The 22646-nt window shown below is 34.3% G+C and overlaps 1 protein-coding gene across 4 annotated transcripts in view; it reads left to right on the top strand.

Moving 5' to 3' along the window:
- The first annotated feature begins 1112 nt into the window (after positions 1-1112).
- LOC138697183 (cyclin-dependent kinase 11B-like) overlaps positions 1113-22646 on the top strand; it is a 110832-nt gene continuing 89298 nt past the window's right edge. Inside the window, exons 1-5 of one of the 4 annotated variants that reach the window (XM_069822753.1) lie at positions 1113-1372; positions 1485-1644; positions 3116-3219; positions 8827-9138; positions 20989-21188. In XM_069822753.1, coding sequence (XP_069678854.1) covers positions 1254-1372; positions 1485-1644; positions 3116-3219; positions 8827-9138; positions 20989-21188 — 895 coding nt within the window. In that variant the 5' untranslated portion in view covers positions 1113-1253. The remainder of the gene's footprint in view (positions 1373-1484; positions 1645-3115; positions 3220-8826; positions 9139-20988; positions 21189-22646) is intronic. The other 3 variants (XM_069822763.1, XM_069822761.1, XM_069822764.1) reach the window with 3 other exon arrangements.

The following is a 22646-nucleotide window of genomic DNA, read 5'->3' as shown; positions in this document are numbered from 1 at the left end:
ATTGTTGCAAAGGGAATATGAACTGACTTCTTTATATTGTGAACTGACTGAAAGACAATAATATACATTCGGTGAAGTTACTTTCATTGTAGCGGTTATAGAGATACATTAAAATATACCTGTAGGCAATTTTTAATAATGAATTAATAAATGATAGATAAATAATCAAATAAAGAAAAAAACATTTATTTTGTAAATTAGGCATTTATATTAAAAGAAAGGCAGAAAAGGGCAACATAAAACTGTGACTTTTCAATCACAGGGATATAATTCGTACAGATTTACTTTCAGAATGAAGATAGATTTAACAGATTTAAAAAGGCATTCTGCCAAAGTTCCGGTCTCTGGTTATGTGTAATTTGTTTACGGTATAAGCAAAGTATATTTTCTTTTATGTCGTATGACAATCTTGAAAAACAACACTGTAATTCAATAACACGTTTCACAAAATAATAAACGTAACTATAATTACATCATACTGATCGTTTTAATTATCTAAAAAGTACTTTAAATATTTCCTATCATTGAAAATTAAGTGAAAACGACTTCAGTGCAATTTTACCACCTAACTGACATACAGTAAGTAAATAGTCACAGTTAACATTCTAATACCATCTAACATAAATAACTTAAAATTATAATATAATTTTATTTTCGGATACTGTACACATTTTTAGCGTTATTTACTAATGCCATGTCGAATTTCACATCGCGGAAGTGATTATTAAAAAAATATATATATTACGGTTCTTTGTCTGTCCTGTAAAATTTGCATTTTGTTTGTTCCGGGGTGTTGTTTCTTCACCGACAATATGTTAAAATTATCTTTTGCCTCCATTTCTCTGCCATTTCTTCTTTGAGTGATCTTAGGATTGTTTAATGTATTTATGTAATTCCGTATCTGAACCATTCATGTAAGGTCTACAGATAGGGGAGGATGACAGATAGTATAGCCAACTTTACACGTAGCAGCGTAATTTTCATTAACAAGTTTTCGTAAGCCGCGATCATATTTGAATCCATTCACTCTCTCTAATACCTAGATAAATATTATTTTTACGTTGAAAATAAGAAATTAATACACACGGTTTAGAGAACAAATATTAAATAATATGATTTTGTTTCTATGTTGTTTGTATTTATGCCATGTTTTGTTTTCTATAAGCTCATCATGGACGTTTATGTGGGTTTATGGTTTGTGGTTTCTCTTTAATATGTTTTCGTGCTTTTCTTAAATAGCTAGACGTGAAAACATGTCAGAATATGATGTTTCGGAGATGGAAGTAGAAGATCAAAGTGAGGATGGTGAAATTACAAAAAGTCCGCATAAACATTCACCAATACAGCTTTCTAAAGACGATACGGCATTTAGGTGCGTTAGGTTATGTTATGTTGTGAAAATAATGTGAATTACGAACTAAGCGTATTTTTTACGATACGAATATAAATGAGTGGAATTCATAGTGTATATTTAATTTTTCTAGTATGTCAGAAGAGGAGGAGGATGCAGATGATACAGCTGATTCGTTAGACATCAAACCGCCACAAGCATCTGTGGTACATCACCACAAGACAAGCTCATCACGCAGTAGTAGTAATAAACGGGATAAACATTCAGACAGGGACAATAATCGACGAGAACATGTAAGTTATTTTATATTGTTATGATTAGATATTCAATATTGGCTACGATCTCTGTGAAAGAGAAAAGAGAGATGTGCCTAGGCATAGGCCTAGGTTATTTATTTCTTCTAAAAGAAAATATAGTGTAGGCCTAGTAAAAGGAAATCAACACACTTAAGTGTCGAGAGTTATAAAGCCTATGTAGCTGTACCAGATATAGGTCTATTGTAATAATCTTTAGAAGGAACTAGCGCACAGATACTTCTGGTGATTTTAGAAGTGAAAATCGGGATGAATATAGGCCTATAACGGGTTTTTTTTTATGACGATGGAATTAATAATGTAAGGATTTTATGGGGATATATTTGGAGAAAGAAAAATTGTTAGAAAATGTAGTAAATCAATTTGAAAAGGGAGATGCGTCTTAAAGGAGGTGAATATGTTGTGATTTCTAGAGAAAGAATGAAACGTAGGATATAAAACACACGACAAGTTACAATGTAGCCTAATGTAAAGAACGCGTAACTTGTATTAATGGAATAAGCACTCAAAAATAGTGAAACAGAACCAATAGTAATGGAGAAAACGCAGTTTTCGTAATGATTTCGTTTGTACATCATTTTATAATAGCTCCTCACTGACCAGTACTGACAGCGTCACTAAAAAAATCACCAGCCTTTGCACAGCACTTGAAAATTCTGCACTCAATTGCTGTCATCTTCATTCTCTCGTAGACCGCCGGAATAGAAGGCCTTGACGTCATCTAAGCTAAGTTAACCTAACTTAATAAAGACATTCTTACCTTTTCGATCATAAAGTCTGACATTTTTGATAACTCTTTATAAGTAATGGTGTTACGAAAGGAAGCCGGACAGCAAAAAAGGGCACATTCTTAGACAATTTTCAGCATATGCAAGTCATACCAAAAGCCTAAACTAATCTTATCCTAACCTAACCTGTCACAGATTCGTATATGCAAGGCATAACAAAAGCCTAAACTAACCTAACCTAACCTGTCACAGATTCGTATATGGAAGGCATATCAAAAGCCTATACTAACATAACCTAACCTGTCACAAATTCGTATATGCAAGACATGAAAGACGCGTGTCGTGATATCAACACTTGTAATATTAAAAATTCGAGTGCACACAAGCATGAAACTTTCCCAATGTCATCATAGTTATCTTGGTATGACTGAGGAACAAGTTGAAAGTATATAAGCGGGTAGGAAGAGAAGTGCCTATTCTCTAGTTCAGCCAATTTGTATTTTGTACAATCAATATTTGCACTATCTTCATTTATAGTGAGGTGATTTTTTTCCTTACTGGTATATGCCGTTTGAGCTAGGCCTAGTCATACAATACAATACTTATTCATTACAGTTTCAATTTCCACTCCTTTGAGTTGCTCTACTGAAATTTTTGTAATATTATATTTTTAATTAATGCTAATGCATCTAGATTTTCAGTGCCTTGTAATGTTTATACAGATACATGGAAAACCAGAGTCAACTTCCCATAGGAAGGGACATCATCGAACTCGTGAACATAGGGAGCATAGAGAGGAACATATAAGAGAGAAAAGGCATCATCGGTAAGAGAAGTGTAAATAATTTATTGGTACAATAATAAATTATAATCAGATTATACTTATTCACTAATTTTTAGCAAGAAACTGATGTTTCATGAATTTAATATAAATTGAATTATAATGTGGTCACTCAGCTGAAAAAAAGTTTTGTATAGATTGAAATACTTCTATAATTGAATTGCTTGTTTGCTACACAAGTAAACAAAAAATTGGCTTCACTCTTCTTTGGAATAGAGTGTAGGCCTATGACAATTAACAACAATCCTCAACTGTGTTGTAGAACAGTGTGATTGCCACATCTCACGTCATGCACCAAAAATGTGCGTGAAAAGTAGTGCATGGCTAAATTAGAATAGGCCTATATTTTTTTTATTATTTACTGAACATTGTAGCCTAGGAATATGTTTGTTCATTCACTTTATAAAAATAATAATTGATTAGAATACATCTTTCCCTGAACCATGGTGAAAGAAAAAATGGCGGAATTTAAAATGCTTACTGTAACAAGACTATGAGCCACTGCCTAATACTAATGTTGTTAGCTGTTAGGCAATGGACCAATTTAACTTGTGTGACGACGCCCAATGACTCCATCTCCTTTCACATGAGGGTGCCATTGTTGCGTATAAAATTAGCAATGCTGTTAAATAAACTATTATTATTATTATTATTATTATTAATATTATTATTATTATTATTATTATTATTATTATTATTATTATTATTATTATTATTATATGTGAAACATCTTAGTCGATAACTCCACAAGTTTCTGCAGTTTCAAAATGAAACTTAACAGGATATTTAAAGGTTATGTAGACCAACAACATATATATATATATATTTTTTAATTTTAAAATTGTTCATTTTTTAATATTTCAAGGTTAAATAATATATGCTACGACCTTGAACAGTATTCAGGGTCATAGCATTGTTGATCATATATAGAACCAAAGGTAATTTTTTAAGCTTTAAAGTAAGACATAAGCTTAGTTCATTTCTTTAACTTCAGTTATTGAATAACTATAAACATTTTCTTATACCTTACATATCAAGTTTTACTGTTTTTTCTAATTTTCAATAACTGATAAGTCAAAAAATATTTTATATTACACTTTAGATGTTTTACATTTTTACTTTCCTTTCCATGGACAACAGCTGATAAAAATTTCATTGTAATCTAAGATGGTTCAGAAGTGTGTTGATTTAACATGGACTGACCCTAATATATGAAGCTGTGTTGGAAAGAGTGGATGAAGAAAGAATAATGCTAAAACTGATCAGAAAGAGGAAAAGAAATTGGCTGGGTCACTGGTTGAAAAGAAACTGCCTTCTGAAGGATACACTGAAAGGAATGGTGAATGGGAGAAAAGTTTGGGGCAGAAGAAGATATCAGATGATAGAGGACATTAAGATATATGGATCATATGAGGAGACAAAGAGGAAGGGAGAAAATAGGAAAGATTGGAAAATGCTGGATTTGCAGTGAAAGACCTGCACTTTGGCAGAACATTATGAATAAATGAATGAATGACCGACCCTAATATCTCAGCATCGAGAGCAGCTACAGACCTGTTCGACCACTCATTTGATTTGCAATCACGAGTTCTGCAATATTAAAATGATAATAGACACATATGAAGTACATTATATAGCGAAATTTATAAACTTGTACTTGCTATTTGGGAAAAGGAAATTGTACCAGAACAATGGAAGGAGTCCATAATTGTACCTATTTTTAAAAAGGGGGACGAAACCAACTGTGGTAACTTTCGAGGAATATCACTTTTGTTGACGTCGTACAAAATTTTGTCCAATATTCTTTTGGGAAGATTAACTCCGTACGTAGATGAAATTATTGGGGATCATCAGTGCGGTTTTAGGCGTAATAGATCGACTATTGTTCAGATTTTTTGTATTCGACAGATAATGGGAGTATAAGGATACAGTACATCAGTTATTCATAGATTTCAAAAAGGCATATGTCTCTGTTAAGAGGAAGTATTATATGATATTCTTATTGAATTTGGTATTCCCAAGAAACTAGTTCGATTAATTAAAATGTGTCTCAGTGAAACATACAGCAGAGTCCGTATAGGTCAGTTTCTATCTGATCCTTTTCCAATTCACTGTGGGCTAAAGCAGGGAGATGCACTATCACCTTTACTTTTTAACTCTGCTTTAGAATATGCCTTTAGGAAAGTTCAGGATAACAGGCAGGGTTTGGAATTGAATGGGTTACATCAGCTTCTTGTCTATGCTGATGACGTGAATATGTTAGGAGAAAATCCACAAACGATTAGGGAAAACACGGAAATTTTACTTGAAGCAAGTAAAGCAATCAGTTTGGAAGTAAATCCCGAAAAGACAAAGTATATGATTATGTCTCATGACCAGAATATTGCACGAAATGGAAATATAAAAATTGGAGATTTATCCTTCGAAGAGGTGGAAAAATTCAAATATCTTGGAGCAACAGTAACAAATATAAATGACACTTGGGAGGAAATTAAACGCAGAATAAATATGGGAAATGCGTGTTATTATTCGGTTGAGAAGCTCTTATCATCCAGTCTGCTGTCCAAAAACCTGAAAGTTAGAATTTATAAAACAGTTATATTACCGGTTCTTCTGTATGGTTGTGAAACTTGGACTCTCACTCTGAGAGAGGAACATAGGTTAAGGGTGTTTGAGAATAAGGTGCTTAGGAAAATATTTGGGGCTGAAATGGATGAAGTTACAGGAGAATGGAGAAAGTTACACAACGCAGAACTGCACGCATTGTATTCTTCACCTGACATAATTAGGAACATTAAATCCAGACGTTTGAGATGGGCAGGGCATGTAGCACGTATGGGCGAATCCAGAAATGCATATAGAGTGTTAGTTGGGAGACCGGAGGGAAAAAGACCTTTAGGGAGGCCGAGACGTAGATGGGAGGATAATATTAAAATGGATTTGAGGGAGGTGGGATATGATGATATAGATTGGATTAATCTTGCACAGGATAGGGACCAATGGCGGGCTTATGTGAGGGTGGCAATGAACCTTCGGGTTCCTTAAAAGCCATTTGTAAGTAAGTAATAGACACATATGATACTCTTCGAGTGAAACATAATGAAAAATTTGTGTTGGGCTGGAACTAATTTCGGAATGTCATTTTATATGAAGAGAAAATATATTATATTGAATGCTCTTCATTAATTACTTCTCTTATCATAGACCCATATTCTCCATTTGCAATTCGAAACAAAAATAAAACATTCGAACGAACACAAGTGTAGTTTCATCCCGAAATTGGGTGATGTATTCTACTTGCTAATGTATCTGTGATACAGCGCAGAATTTTTTTCATTGGTGATTATTATGGAATCATGCCTTTTGTCAGGGAACTATGTACACAGAAGTTTTAAGAACTGTTGCTTAACAGTACACTAGCTGACACTGATTGAGGACACAGGTTCTAATCCCAGTTATTGCAGTCTTGTTTGTGGTGGACAAAGTCAAGGTTCCTGAGGATTTTTATCAGGATTCTCCTGTTACCCTCAGTCATTTCACTATTACTTTCAGTTTCAGTAGGTATTAATTATCATCATTACAGTTGTATTCTGGTTGAGGTTCTGGCTGATATGCAGGCCTACATCTATCAGTACATCTTACTTGATGATATATTTCAGAGGAAGAACAATTGTTTGTACACGTCTGAAGTCTGATTAGTGTAATATGTTACTAGTCAGCAATGTATGCAATGAAGGGGGAAAGGAACTAGCAACTCTACCCCATTATCTTCTGGCTTAGTTGCTTCATGAGTGATTCCGTTTTGGTGTCACTTATGAGTTTCAAATCTGTTTTCGGACAGTTGACTAAAGAACAACAGTTGTATTAACCAAAGCAATGTTGGCATCATGTGGTATTGTAACTGATGTTCAGATGACATGAGTGAGAACTTTTTAGTTTCAGTCCTTAGCAGTATCTTCTTGTGGTTATCACTCCTAATCTTCTTCTTCTTCTTCTTCTTCTTCTTCTTCTACTTCTTCTACTTTTCTACTTCTTCTACTTTTCTTCTTCTTCTTCTTCTTCTTCTTCTTCTCCTCTTGAATTATCCTTCAGACTGATAATAATCCTCCCACAAAATGTCATCCTTACTGCCATCTATGTCATCATAAACAACACACTTTTTGAAACCGTTCACAATTCGCTTATTGCTAATCATAGTCCATGCTGAAATTATCCATCGAAGCAGCAACTGCACACACAGATTTTTCAAATTGCCTGTTGGGATCAAAACATGGTTCCCTTTATACATCATTATACTTTGTTCATTCATTCATTCATTCATTCATTCATTCATTCATTCATTCATTCATTCATTCATTCATTCATTCATTCATTCATTCATTCATTTTATTCCATAGATCTTACATGAGCAATGAAGCTTTAAGATGTGGAGCAAGTCAAAATTTTACAATATTACAATTACAATACATCAAATATTCATATGTATGAGGTCTCGCCCACCTCATTGAATATTACACGACTAATATGAATTAGTCTATTGTATTACAATTACAATTTTTACAAATTTTTATAGTTTTACAATTTAGTAATTTTCTACAATTTTTGGAATTCTGTGCAATTTTTTACAATATTTTGGCGAGATGTAGTGAGATGAGGTGAGGTCCGAGGAATCGCCAAAATATTACCCATCATTTGCCTTTTGGTTGGGGAAAACCTCGGAAAAACCCAACCAGGTAATCAAATCAAAGGGGTTGATGCCAAGGACTCGCCATAGACCATCCGGCTTCAGTCCCACGGCTGTGGAAAACCTCGGAAGAAACCAAAGACCAAAGGGGGATCCAACCCAAGCCCGAACGCAGCTCTGGATCAGCAGCCCAGCGAGTCTGCCGACTGAGCTACATCGATGGCTCTACTAAAAGTATACAATACATAGCCAATCAGATTATTCTTAACAGGTTTATTAACAACGGCGTCTAACACTTGAAACACTTTGAAAAAATGACTAAATCATGTTTCTTTCTGCTACCTGCTTCTTGATTTTGTTAATTGTGTGACTACGAAAATAATCAAGAATTAACATTCTTTTCAGTCCGCATATTCTATAGAATTGATTTCTTTTATCACTAAAAAGAGCTAGGCTGCGATTATAATACCAGTACTGTGAATGAATGAATGAATGAATGAATGAATGAATGAATGATTGCATGGATGGATAGATGGATGAAAGGAAGGAAATGGGAGGGAAAAAAAATTTAAAAGGTACGCAAAAACGCGACCTTTTAAGGGAGTATGGGGCTGAGAAAAACTAAATGTGTGAGCTCCACTCCTGTTGGCCACTTGTCTCACTCCGAGTTTCACTTCTCCACTGAAGGAGCTTTAGAAAATTTAGAAGGATAAAGCCGAAAATGAACATAACCTAATAGTTAACATATAGCTATTTCTATTAAAAAAAACATAATGCTAGATTTGGGTCAATACAGTATTTCGAATTACAGATACATCATTTTATACCTCGAAATATGTTTGTACCTAAATACTTGGCTCTCATGAAAATAATATATTTGTTAATATGTTACTATTTTGTGCCAATAGCGAACGCCGTGAGGCAGCTGCAGCAGCAAGGGAGAGTAAACGAGAAAGAGAACGTGAGCGAGAACGGGAGAGAGACAGAGACCGTGAACGAGATGTTGTTAGTAACAGTGGAAGTGGTCGTGAACGTGATTCCAGAGGAATATCAGATGGAGGAAGCAGAAGTAAAGACAAAATTTCAAATGAACGTGGTGAACGTGTATTAGAGGATTTGAGAGAGCGACTATTAGACAAAAGACGGAATGAAGGACGAGGCAGTGGTGGAGGGGGAGGAGGAGGCAGTGGTGGAGGTGGTGATGCAGAAAGAGGCAGCAGGTAAGTAAAGTAGCCAGTGTCCTGCATGTTACTGAGCTATAATGTTAATTAAATTTACTTTATAATGTTGAAGTTTTCGTATACAGAATTGTTCACGAATTTATACCAGCAAGCACAATTTCTGAGGTTATTTTGGGTAAAGAAAAGTTAGTAAGAATATGGGCCCAATTTTGAAATTTATTGCCTTTTATAAGTTTAAGCTAGATAGATAAAAACCATGTTTGTCTCTTCTGTCCTCACACTTCTTCAAACTCTGTGATAGAGCATGTTATATTTGTTGCTTTTGATTTTATAGAAAATATTCGGTTTGTAGAAACATGTAAAAATGGCTTCTTTTTTTTTTAAGAAACATTTAAATTTTTTTCAAAACCACTTTCAGTAGATAAAAAATATGATATTAACAGCAGTATCTATGAGCATTCTTAGAAAAAAATTAGAGAAATTCACTGAGTAGTTTAGGAGTTTGTTGATTTTTGTTTTAATTTTCTACTGAATGGATTTGAGAAAAACAATTACGAATTTTTAAAGTAGCACCAAATCTGGCCTGATTTGCCAGCATGCACTCATAGAAGTGTGTTGACACTCATGAAATCGTTTGTTTCGATTTTTAGGGAGGCATCAGTTTCTTTGTTATCACACATAATAATATTGCTGAGTTAGATTTTATGAAGCAAGCTGTATTTGCTGAAATAAGAAAGTGGTTTTCAATTAATGGATTTATTTTTAATGATGAAAAAACTCACGTGTTAATTCTAAGTTTGAAACAAACCCAAAATAATGTGATAAATGAATCTGTAAAGATGCTGGGTATTTATCTGGATCCTAAACTAAAGTAGAACAGCCATGTCAGTTATGTATGTAAAAGAATTTCTAGAGTAATTTATCTCTTGAGAAATCTCATGTACAAGATTCCCAAACATTATTTAAAACAAGTTTACTATGCACTATTTGAAAGTGTTATTAGATATGGATTACTTTTATATGGAAATAGTTCGGACCTTCCAAACATTCTGTTACTGCAGAAAAAGACAGTTCGTATTTTAACAGTGTCACCACCCAGACTATCATGTAGATCTCTTTTCAAAAATGAAAAGATTATGACAGTCTACAATCTATATATTTTTGAACTTTTAATGTATGTAAACAAGAATATTACTAATTATACAAGTATAGTACTTAGATCTGCATCGCTATGAAACCAGAAATAATGATCAATTACACATACCATTGTCAGGTTGCAAAAAACACAATCAAGCTATGCAATTACTGCAATAAAAGTATATTACCAACAAATATAAAGGCATTTAATGAAACACAATTTAAACTTCAGATTAAGAGATGGCTACAAAATAATTCCTTTTATAATATGAATGAATTTTTTGAAAATTATGTAGGATTTTAGTTAAATTTTATTATTTTTTACTCTTTTAATATTGACACATTATTTTTTATATTATTACACTGACGAAGCCTCTTGTACTTTTGTACCTTCAGGCAAATAAAGAATATGAATATGAATATTTGTATGTATCCATTTTTGTCCAAATTTAGTGCAAAATTAAAAAAAAAAAATGAACAAACCCTTAAACCAGTCTAATTTTTTGTAACTAACCTCTCAGAATGCTAGCAGGTACAGCTGTTAGCAGCTCAGTTTTTTAATCTGCTTAAAGTGGTTTTGGGGAAAAATAAAATGTTAAAAAAAAATAGACCATTTTTACGTATTTAAAAATGGAACATTTTCTATAAGATCAGAAACAAAAAAAGATACTGAATTGTGGTTCTTGCTAAAATACAAGTTGAGGAAACATTTAAAACGTTTGAAGAGGTGTAATGACAGGACGGGTTTTCAACTTACGAGACACTGCAGTTGTACTGTATTTCATTTTGAGAAATACATCACTATGAACTAGGTTTTGCTCCTTTGAAATCAGACCAACCATATTCTCTAAAATCAGCTGATTGGCTCACATGTACACTGTGCATTAGGGCATATTGAAAAAGGCAGAACAAAATTTTTTTCCGAAATTAAAAATTTAAGGGTTCGCAAAAATTGCTTAATGGTGCCAACATTTCGCACAAAAATTTTTTACCTCCTAGAAGTATTTTTCACTGAGCCACAGAAGCATTCTTTTTGATTATTTTATTTTTTTATCATAAGCCTGTTTGCAAGTCTTTGCTTGATGCAGACTGCTATGATTTGTTATTATTGACAGATAAAATAAAAGGAGTATTATTTTTAAGTTCCAAGAGATAGCAGGAATGAAAAATAAAATATACAAATATGTTACAAGCAGTGGCGAAGCCAGTATTTAAAGAGTGGGTAGGTAGAAATTCTTACCTTAAATTTTTTTGTACAGTAGTTCCAAACGGCGAGTTTTCTTGGTGGCAAAATTGTCAATGACACGATCCTTGAACATCTGGTCACTCATCAGTTCTTTCACTAGCTTCTTCTCAATGGCAATGGTACTAAGACAGCTGAGTCTTTCATTGGTCATAGTATTATGCAAGAATGTTTTTATTCTTTTCAAAGTACTCATACTCCTTTCAGAAGAAACTGTGGTCACAGGAAACGTTAAAAACAAACGAACTAATTTGAACACTTCCACATACACACTTTCCAGGTCATTTAGAACAATATAATCTAAAAGTCTTTCAGGAGACATGTGTTTTCCTATGTCAGAATAAATGTTAATCAATTCATTTTCCAATCTCTCTCCATTAAAGAAGGGGTATTTTTTTCAGAAGACTATTCAACTTTGTAGAAGGAAAATTTTGTTTGTACACAATAAAGTGGTTTGGAACCAAAAGTTCAACAAATTGAATACTTTCGAAATCACCAAAACGCACTTCCATCTGCATAATCAAAGTGTCAAGAATTTCGTAGGTTAACGTTTTCAGCATTTGGAATGTCCTGTCATCAACATTTACCTCACTATTTATTTGGTGACATTTTTCAATGCACAAAGACACTGTGTTTTCTGATCTCATGTCTTTAAGGACAGCAGCGGTTTTCTTTATTTCAGTGTTGCACAGAACTACATCACAGGCAGTTTTATGTTGCAAGAGTGCAAAGAGATGATCAGTATAAATGAATATTTGTTTATAGAGACAAACCAAGTAAATGAAATGGATTTTTTTGAGTATACCAAACAACCCAACAGCAGAGTTGTATGACTCACTATCCCAGCCTTCATCATTCTCTGAAATGTCCTGAAAAACTTGTCTTAGATCATCATAGTGGGAAAATATTGTATGGACTGCTCTGGAATGGAAGTTCCAACGGGTAGTACATGCTTGTGGAAGTCTGAATCCTTTAGATTCCAGAAGCTGAGTTCTCTTTGAAGATCTGCTAAAAAATGTATGAAATGCTGTCAGATTATGGATGAAGAGCCGAACTGATTTTATTGTTTTGGAGCAATGAAGAAGAACGAGGTTTAACTTGTGAGCATAGCAGTGTAGAAATAATGCTCTTGGACAGGTTTGTTTAACATACTGCTGAACACCTCCATGCTTTCCGGCCATTACTGAGGCCCCATCATATGTTTGACATACTAACTTGTCAACTACTCCCCACTTTCGCAAAATACTAACAATTAATTCTGATAAGCCTGATGCAGTCTTGTCTATTGAAATATCATAGAATCCCATAAATCTCTCTACTGGACCTTTTTTTGAGCAGAATCTGAAAATTATGCTGATCTGGGACTTATTTGACACGTCTAAAGTTTCATCTGCATGAATGCCAATGAATTCAGAAGAATTTAACTCTTCGATAATATTCTCTTGAATTATATCAGTTATAGATTCAACTAACTCATTCTTTATGTCACTTGAAGTACCTTTAAAGCCTGACGTAGACTGGAGATGATCTCGAATGTACTGCTCCTGCTTAGAAAGCAGATCTAACAATTCTAGATAATTGCCCCTGTTGACTGAGTCTTCCCCTTCAAAATGACCTCTAAATGCAAGTTCCTGTTTCCCAAGAAAACATACAATGTCAACTAGTCTCTCAACAACGAGCCTATTTTGTTTCACGGCTTCATTATGTTTAAGAGCCTGAATTCTTGCCCCTTCAGATAGAGCATGTTCTATTCTCCCACGTCCTAGTAAATGGAATCCCTCTTCATTCTGTATATGTTTATTTGAATTCTGATGTTTCTCCGCTTTTCTAAGGAAGTTTTTCGAAACAGTTACCCCATGCAAAGACCATTCTTTTTCACCACCAAATAAAACACACGTATGACAAAAAAGTTTGTTGGTGTCCGAACAGCCAGCCAACCATGAAAATCGCGTATACCAAGGGAACACAAATTTTCTAGATACTTTGCCGTCATAATATTTAAAATCTAAATTCGGGGTAAATCTTCTGCTTTTAGCATTACATTTTTCTTCGTATGTCCAAGAAGAAAATGTCTTACTTTTCAGTAAGTTCAGAACACTCGACAAATTACTACGAGAGTCTGGTCCACTCATTATTTCAGGCTCAGTCTGACAAATACACCCAATTCTCACAAATAATACAAAAATGGTCTCCACTCACTCATTATTTCTGGCACAATCTAGTAAACTCACACTTAATTCTCACAACAAAAATGGTCTTGAGTAACTTTCCCGCTGAATAAATCAAAAGGAACATTTCCCACTAAAGCAGCGTTGCGAACCGTATTTGTGACAAAGTCCTTAAACAGCAGTAAAAATTCACTATAAATATGTTATCAATGGAGAAAATTTTTATTCCTGTCGCTAAGAGGGCTTTAAATACTCGCTAAATTAACAAAAAAATACAATACAAAACTTTCATCAATGTTGCCGCTGAAAATTTGTTAAACATAGTTAGATCTAGCTACCATAAATTGGCAATACTAACTGCACGCGAGGGAAAGTTTGAATATTCTTTATTGGTTACTGTGGTTGGTCGTGAGACATGCCTCCTTGCGACGTGGAGGGGGTTGCTAGAAATTCAAACAACCTCACGCTATTTTCTGTCCCCTCCAATCCCTGTCGTAAAGCCAAAGTCTGTTGAAGTGGCAGAAGAGGCAAGTGAGAAATTGTCTCACCCGCAGATGCCCATCACCCTGGCCGAGCACAACAGACAGATTCTGTCGTTGACATGTGCCACTATCTAGCGGCCGATGAGCGAAGAATCCTGTATGAACTTCTTATTTTCTCAATCACAACAATTATTACGGTCGAGAAATTTATTTTAGTAGGCCTATTTATAATTCTTTATCTTGAAATTTTTTGGGTAGGCATTGCCTCAATTGCCTCCATGTAGCTTCGCCACTGGTTACAAGCTGCATAAACCCAGAACTCACCATGGGAAGATGATTAAAATTGCTATTGTACAATGTTTGGGATCACATGGTAGTGTACCAGTTAAGGTGCTATGCTCCAAATCCAAAGGTCGTGGGTTCGATTCCTTATGGAGTCATGGATTTCTCTAATTGACCTAACCCTTATGACTGCATTGTGGCCCTGGGATTGATTCGGTGTCTAACAGAAATGAATGTCAGGGAGTTTTCTTTGGAAATAAATGCGGCAAGCACACAGGATTGACATCCCTTCTGCTACTAATGCCGACTGTCTTGGAAGTCATAACTTAGCTGTACTTTGTTGACTTCCATGGCTTTAAGAGGAGAATGTAGGTATGTTTGGTGAAAAATCTCAATATTTCTAACATAATCTGAAAAATTCAAGGATGATTAAAAACATTCTTTTCTACTAGTGTGCAAAATTGCATGATTATACCTTAAACACATTCAGAGAAAAAGGTACATAAAGTGCACCAATTTAATTAACATGGCGGAGATAGGGACCTACCGATACCTACATTCTTCCCTTAATGGGAATAACTTGCTTTTATCATAATAATTAGAATCGGGATCCATATTCACATGAACATTTATACTCTAAATGACCTCAGAAAGAAGTTACATTAAAGTGTCTGCATGACTTCGTGAATCATGCCGTGTACTTTTAAGATATGCATTTATTTTTAGCTACGTACTAAAATGTGCGTCTGAAGGCAAGTAAAAGAACTTCAAAATATGAGTTTCATTGCAGTGTGAGAAATAATAGGTACTACCAGTTCTGTCGAGGATTTTCACACCCATAGTAAAGTTTACTGTAAGTCTATGTGGACTTTTCCGATCTGATATTAGACAGAAGCATGATTGTGCTCTCATGATGTGTAATCATTGCAATGCTATACCTACACCTAAAAGAGCCAACACATAACATCATATTATTGACAATGGACAATCATCTCTGTTCTAGGCAATATTCAAACTTTGTGGTTTCCAGCAACATTAAAGCTGCACATGTCAGTCATTGAATACACCTTGGTCAGCACAGTCACTTCTTAATGTGGAAAACGTACTGAAAATCGTTGCTCTTAATAAGTATGATTTTTTTCATGTCCTTCATGACTGCTTCTTTCTGTATTTTGAAATATTAAAAAAAATGTGTCCTATTATGACATTCTAAACCCATCCTTTGCATTGTTGCGAGAGTAATTACATCCTTTACATTGTTGCGAGGGTCATTAATCATTAGTATATTATAAATATAATCTGTAACCTCTTGTTATATTTTCAGTGTGATAAATATTGTTCCTTAAGTTCTCGAAAGCAAAAGGCGTTACATGCATATCTGTTACAAGATTCAGACTTTCTGGTATACACGAAGTTAAACAACTGTAGTAGGCCCTACTAAAAAGGAAAATAGTATATAGCAAGAGTGCCAATTACAAAGGGGATTTACTTGAATTTTAATAACTACCATTTTCATAATAACCATTAGCAGGAGGGAGTGGATAAGTGTTTGTAAATATTGAGTCTTAATATTATATGCTTTCTTTTTCTTATTTTTGTCGTTATTCTTTTACTGACCATGCTTTTGGAAGTTTCTAGCATATTTTGGATTTTGTGTTCCATTTAAGGTTTCCAAGAATGTCTGCCATCTTTCGTTGTTCATTTGTCTCCAGGAAAGAAGACATTTAGCATTTATAATAACTTGATCTTGAGCCCTGCATATTATACATTCGTCCAAGGAGCTTTATTCTTTCAAGTTGGTCAATGAGACTTTCACGTCCTGTTTTTAATCTAACCATTACTACTTGTTCTATTAATGGTTCTCATATTGGTGTTTTGTTTTGGTGAATTTTAATGCACTGTTTCCCTTCTGCCATATCTGCCTACTTTTCTGCCCTTCTCCCCCCATCTCCTGCTTCATATTATTTTCTGAGATCTTTTCGAGTAGTGTTTGGTTTGTGAAATATGATTTTTCTTTCTAGTTTCATTTCCTGTATAGCTAAATCATCAGCATTTTAATTCCTGTGTATGAAAATTCATGTCTATGCATAAATGTTGAAAATGAAATCCTTCAACAATAAAAAAAAGAAGAAGAAGAAGAAGAAGAAGAAGAAGTGAAATGCAATAAGTGTTTAATAACAGGTATATTCCTGGAAACAGGTTTCGATTAGTATGACACTGTCAAAAAGTGACATGGGCAAGTAATAGCCATCTGAGAGATGATTCAACATGTTAGCTTTAATTAATAAAATCTCGCGATACATTATTATATTACAAATATAATTTATTGATATACCTTATAATAAAAGCTTGTCGACCATCCTTTCTAATGCATAGTTCACATCTTTTGAACACATTTCTAGAAACTAAACTGGATTTGGAATGCTAGGCACTTGGTCCATTTCATTCAATTCATAAACGACTGTTATAAGCTTTAATTTTAACAATTTTGTCACTTTCCAAACTTATATCTTGGCTACACTTGCTTGTTGTGCAAACTTTATTAATGGTTTTGTGGGAGACTGTTCTAACCTACGCCTGTCACTGATTTTTTTCTTGAGTTAAAACATGATCGTTTTTTTAATTTAAAAATGATTTCTATCCTTTTTTTACTAAATTCTGAATTGTTGAATTAAATGCCGTAATATTTCCGTAGAAATATAGCACAACACTTTTTATAGAGTTTCTTCCTAATATGTGCGTCATAAATGGAAGATTGTCTATTCTAATGTGTACTTACGAACTAAACTGAACTGCATAGAATGGAAGTCAGCTGTATAGTAATGTTCTAAGCTTGAATTCCTTCAGCTCGTGTTATCTGTCCATTCCTTTGGGAAACCTGCTCCTAACACCATAATTCTTCACCACAAATTTCAATTATACACATTAGAATTTGCACCAGACTTTCAGTTGATACTCATCCTATTTGCTTGGACAGTATATATAACATGTGGGAACCTAAAATATATATGTTATATGTTCTAACATGAGTACAGCATGTGAAATAAAATACAATAAACTACTAGTTTGTAGTACATGTGACAGGAGACTCCACAAACAAACCTTTCAGTCTAACACTTTTCTTCTACCTTAAACTGGAGGAAATATATGTCCATAAAAGCTGAAGTATAGAAAAGAGATGTGTGGAGTAAAAAAATGTTTTTATTGTACTTGTTAAAATTAATGTTTTAATGTGCCTTTCTCTGAAAGTGAAACAAATAAGTTGCCGGGCATGATTGGATTTTTCCTCTTAACATCTGTACTTTTTTTTTATATATAAAAACCACTGTTTGTTGTTAGTTCAATGAAATTGTATTGTAGTTACATATTATGTGTGAATATCAATCACTAATATTACTGGTAATATGAAACCTCTGCTACATTACATTGACACACCTGCTACAGAATATTATTTTCTGTGGATACTGTAGTGATTTATTAAAATTATGATAGTCTTGTTTTAGTAATAATTCAATTGATGATGATGATGATGATGATGATGATGATGATGATAGTCGGTGGTGGTGGTGGTGGTGGTGGTGGTGGTGGTGGTGGTGGTGGTGGTGGTGGTGGTGGTGTTGGTGTTGGAGATGGCAGCAGCAGCATAGTTAAGTATACTTTGGGCAGAATTAATCATAATTTCGTTATGGCATTAAAAAGTTCCACCCCATGATATAATTAACAATTCCTTAACATCAAGTATGATTCAAGACTTTTACAGTGTTCAACATACGAGATTTTTTTATTTTTTTCACCCTGTCATAAATGCAGAAACATCTATTTCAGAGCCGAGTACGAGCTCTATCAAGGAAAACAACAAAAGGGGAACCTTTCTGTTGGATTTGTTATCAGAAGTTTTACTCCAGAAATAAACGGCAACTACAGTGTGGGATGGTTGGGTATATGTAATATGTTAAGGGGGGCTATTGGAAGAAGAGTTACTGCTAGTTACCTTCAAAAGTATAGATGGAGGCCCTTGTAAGGGCACGAAATTATGTGGAAAAGAAGACACGAAAAAGAAGAAGAGCTGTTTTCGATTCAATTGGAGGTTGTATTAAAGCCTATCTTTGGCTGAGGGAGGTAAGGAGCGTCATTGGTTATTATTAGCATTATATGGGCTCTTTTAAGGACCAGAAAAAACTCGAAACTATAGAAAAAGAGGAGGTACAATTTTCTTGTTGCTAAATCATAAACTAGTGATTAGGAATATTTGCTAAGAAATTGTTATTGAAACTGTCAGAGAGGACTACCAGAATATTGAACATCAAACATTCCAAAGCATAGTTGAGAATGCTCCATTCTTTCTAAAAATGAACCTAATTGGAGTTTAAAAAATCTAGTATTCTTAGTAAATTAAAGGTCAGTATTGCAAAAAAGGAACATGACGCAGAAATTTCATATCAGAAAGTTGACGTAAAATTTTTGTAATGAATATAGGCATGTATTATTATTATTATTATTATTATTATTATTATTATTATTATTTAGTATTAACTTTTGATTGGTTTGTTACTAATGCCTCCAGATATCATTCTGTCCTTCCTCATCTTCAGTAGTCTAGTAATGGGAACATTTCCATTTTTGAGATGTGTGGAAGTAGAACTCATCACCCCTGATGGTGTGATAGTTGAGGATAGTGAATTACAGGGTTAAATTGTGTCCAGGAGAGAAAGGACCAGTAAATTTTGCCTGAAACTCTTTCATTCAGGGACAAGGTTCTTGGATTCATTTGCAAAGGACAGAGGGTAAGCAAGCCCAAGCACATTTAGGGTACACATATATTCTACTTCGTTAGCAGCTTTTTAGTGACTCCAAGCTATCCATATCGGAGTTTCTGATGATGACCATGTCAGATCAAACGTCTTCCAGTACAGATACTTTTACAAAGAACATGTTCTGTTGTTCACTTTTTAATTTGTACCTGCAACTGTCAATATTATCAGCTAAACCCATTATATTCAAGTGCTTCTTTAAGGTACAATTCCTACAATTACAATAGTTGTAGATTTTTGTGCAATAAATGTTGGGAAAATCTGGCTGGATTCTAATACAGATACAGTAGCCCTTTTTGTAATTACAAACTTTGGCTGCAATGGAAATAATTATTCCTAGACCAGCAAGGCCTATTAATTAGCAGTATAATGTCAAACTGAGTAAGGTGACTTAGTGGTAAAACACTGGACTTGCATGGTCCCAGGTTCAAATCCCAGGCCATCCAATCTGATTAGGGTTTTTAGTGGTTTCCTCAATCAAAAAGTAACATGAAGTTATTTGAAAGTAAATGTCGAATAGATTCTCATTTCCACTACAAAGATAAAGATAATATTTCGCAAGATCTCAATCCCTGCTGATTGCACATGGTGGATGTGTCTGCTGATACAGATACTAGATAGTATGGAGAAAAACGAACTGGTTGATAGATGACATCACCCCAATGTACCTACAACAATGTACAACTTCAAATAGGCAGTCAACAGTCGTGAAATTATCTTGCAGTTAAAGAGACTATAAATAAATTTTTTTATGTAAATAACTTTCCTGTGTCAATTGAAACTAATGGTATTTTACCTTAGTTAATGACTAATTTCAGTTTCATATCCGCCATCTTCAAATTTCTAATGAGGTTCTATACTTGTTTCTGGTTTCTCTTTTTGGTGTCTTGGTGAGGATGTGTTTATAATCAGTAGCATTATGTCAAATAGGGTGTGCATTCTGAAATTTAGTTGTGTGTTGTGTGTATATGTTTTTGTATGTCTGTTTATTTCGTATTGTTTTGGTGTATTTAGTTTCTGACTTTTCAGTTCAGTATGTAGAATTTCCCCGTCTGTTGCTGTAGTTATGGTTGGCGTTGGTGATATACTATATTCTGCATAGATGGAAGTATAGTGTGACTTGGTTATATGACTGTAATGTGTTCCTTGCATCATATTTGATAAGGTCTCCCAGCTATAACCAAATCACACAATACTTCCACCTTTGCAGAACACATCAGCAACACCAACCACAACTACAGCAACATAGAAACAGACATGTAAATCCTATGCATTGAACCAAAAAGCTGGAAACTACACACACTAGAACAATATTAAATATATAGACATAAAAAACACATGCAGAACACATTCTCAACACACAACTGGAACACATACTCTGTTTAACACAACACTAATAATAAATGCACCAAGAAACCGGAAAGAAGCACAGGATCTCACTAGAAATCTGAAGATGGTGGTTACCAAGCCGAAACTTGCCATTAACCCTTATTAGTTTAAATGGACACAGAAAAGTTGTTTATATAATTTTCCAAATCATTAATGATACAAATGTTAAAAGTGTGCAATCAAGATGTACATAAATAAAACTAAGATAAAAATATCAATATATGCAGAAAAGCATGATGTGATCATTTTGTTCTTGCATTGAAAGTTAATGTATATTGGTATTATGACGCTCATGTGTTGCTATTGGTTCAAACATGCATTACAGCTGCCACAGTGCCTCTAAAATTTCTCTAACACGTTTATTTATTGTCTTCTAGTGGGGGTGGAGGTGGTGGTAGTAGTGGAAGTACAGATAGAAGAGTGAAGGTTGAACGAAGGGATAGAGACCGAGAAAGGGATCGTGAAAGAAGGGTAGTGGAAGAAGATATTATCACAGTGACTGCACCAAGGGAATCGTCCCGTGAGAAAGCTGAGCGTCTAGAAAAGGAAATGAGAAGAGAACGTCTTTTAGAAGCAGGTGAGTTTTTTGAAATACATTTTCCTATCTGAATACCAATACAAATGCATTCACACTTGGTGTTCGCATATTAAGGTATCTGAATGTTGCACTTCTCTAAGACCTATCATTGTTACAGTAATATACACTCAAAATTAGAGTTACACCACTTTTGTTTTTCTTGTCCATTTTGTTGTTATAAGTGTGAATACGATTATGTATTACCGTATAATTCTTAATTCAGATATATATTTTATTCAGATAAATACACACTGAAATTATTTCCTTGCTCTTCAACAGTTAATAGTTCCTACATGGCTAGTAGTGTATGCAACACTCCCAAGAATACAGATTGCCTAAGTGCAACTATGCAACTAATAGATCAGAAATAGCATAAAACATTGACAGTTACTGTGCGACCACACTAACAAAAATTGCGAAAAGTATCCGAACTAACACAGGCGATGAGACGGAGGGTAAGAGGGCACTCCGCATATGTTCGGTTGATGCTCTCTTGATCCCAGATAAGCTAGTGGGTAAATGTACAGTCTATGCAGTGAGTGTAGTGCACTATGTACGTGATTGTGTAAGCGAAAACTACTGTATTATGCAATATTTTCGAAAGTGAAACCAACTATTCACAGCAAGGGCCGTGAGATCATTAGAAAAGTGATAGTGATGCAGAAAAGTCTTCGGGAGCACCTAAAGATCCCATCGAAAATGTGACTAAACGCGCTGCTGCTCTTACTGGGAAATCCGAATCCACGATAAGGAAAATAAAAAAAGGAATCGAAATTAGCCGATATTGCTGGTCACAAACTAAGAAATTGCACAATAGAAGCCATGTCAAGTGTAACAGTAGACGAGTGGAAGAATGCTGTGACTCGTGTAAAAACGACTTGAAAGTGCTTATTGGTAACGCGATCACATGAGGGTTGACAAAATAGAGCAACTTGTCATTAATCTTGGTGGGCTGGATTCCGATTCTGATAGCGAATCATCTGCTTCCGGTCTAAATGTTCATTGGGCTCAATAAGGTATGAAATAATAATAATAATAATAATAATAATAATAATAATAATAATAATCAGTGCTTTTTTTTTTTTTGGAAAAAAGTTTACCGAAACTCTATCACTCGATCACATTATACAACAAAAACGTAGCTTTAAAAATATTAGGCCTACATAACTTATATTACAATAAGTTCCAAACGGAGCTCATCGATTTTAAACATAACAGAAATTTTGCGATTGTGAGCTATAGTTTCAGGATCAGTAACGGAAGATAGCAGCACTAGATTGCATGAGTTACTATTGGAGCAACGATTATAATGAGAAAATGTAAACTCTTGGACTCGGTAGTGGCGGCAATTTTAGTTTTCAATTTCGCTTATAAAATATATCTCGGAATTTGTAATCGCAAAAAGTTTACCGGAACACATTCCGGACCGTTCCGGCTGAAAAAAAGCGCTGATAATAA

This window comes from Periplaneta americana, chromosome 1 (assembly GCF_040183065.1).
Source record: "Periplaneta americana isolate PAMFEO1 chromosome 1, P.americana_PAMFEO1_priV1, whole genome shotgun sequence".
NCBI classification, from domain to species: Eukaryota; Metazoa; Arthropoda; class Insecta; order Blattodea; family Blattidae; genus Periplaneta; species Periplaneta americana.
The sequence above is the reverse complement of the archived record's forward strand: the minus strand, read 5'-3'. Positions and strand labels throughout refer to the sequence as shown.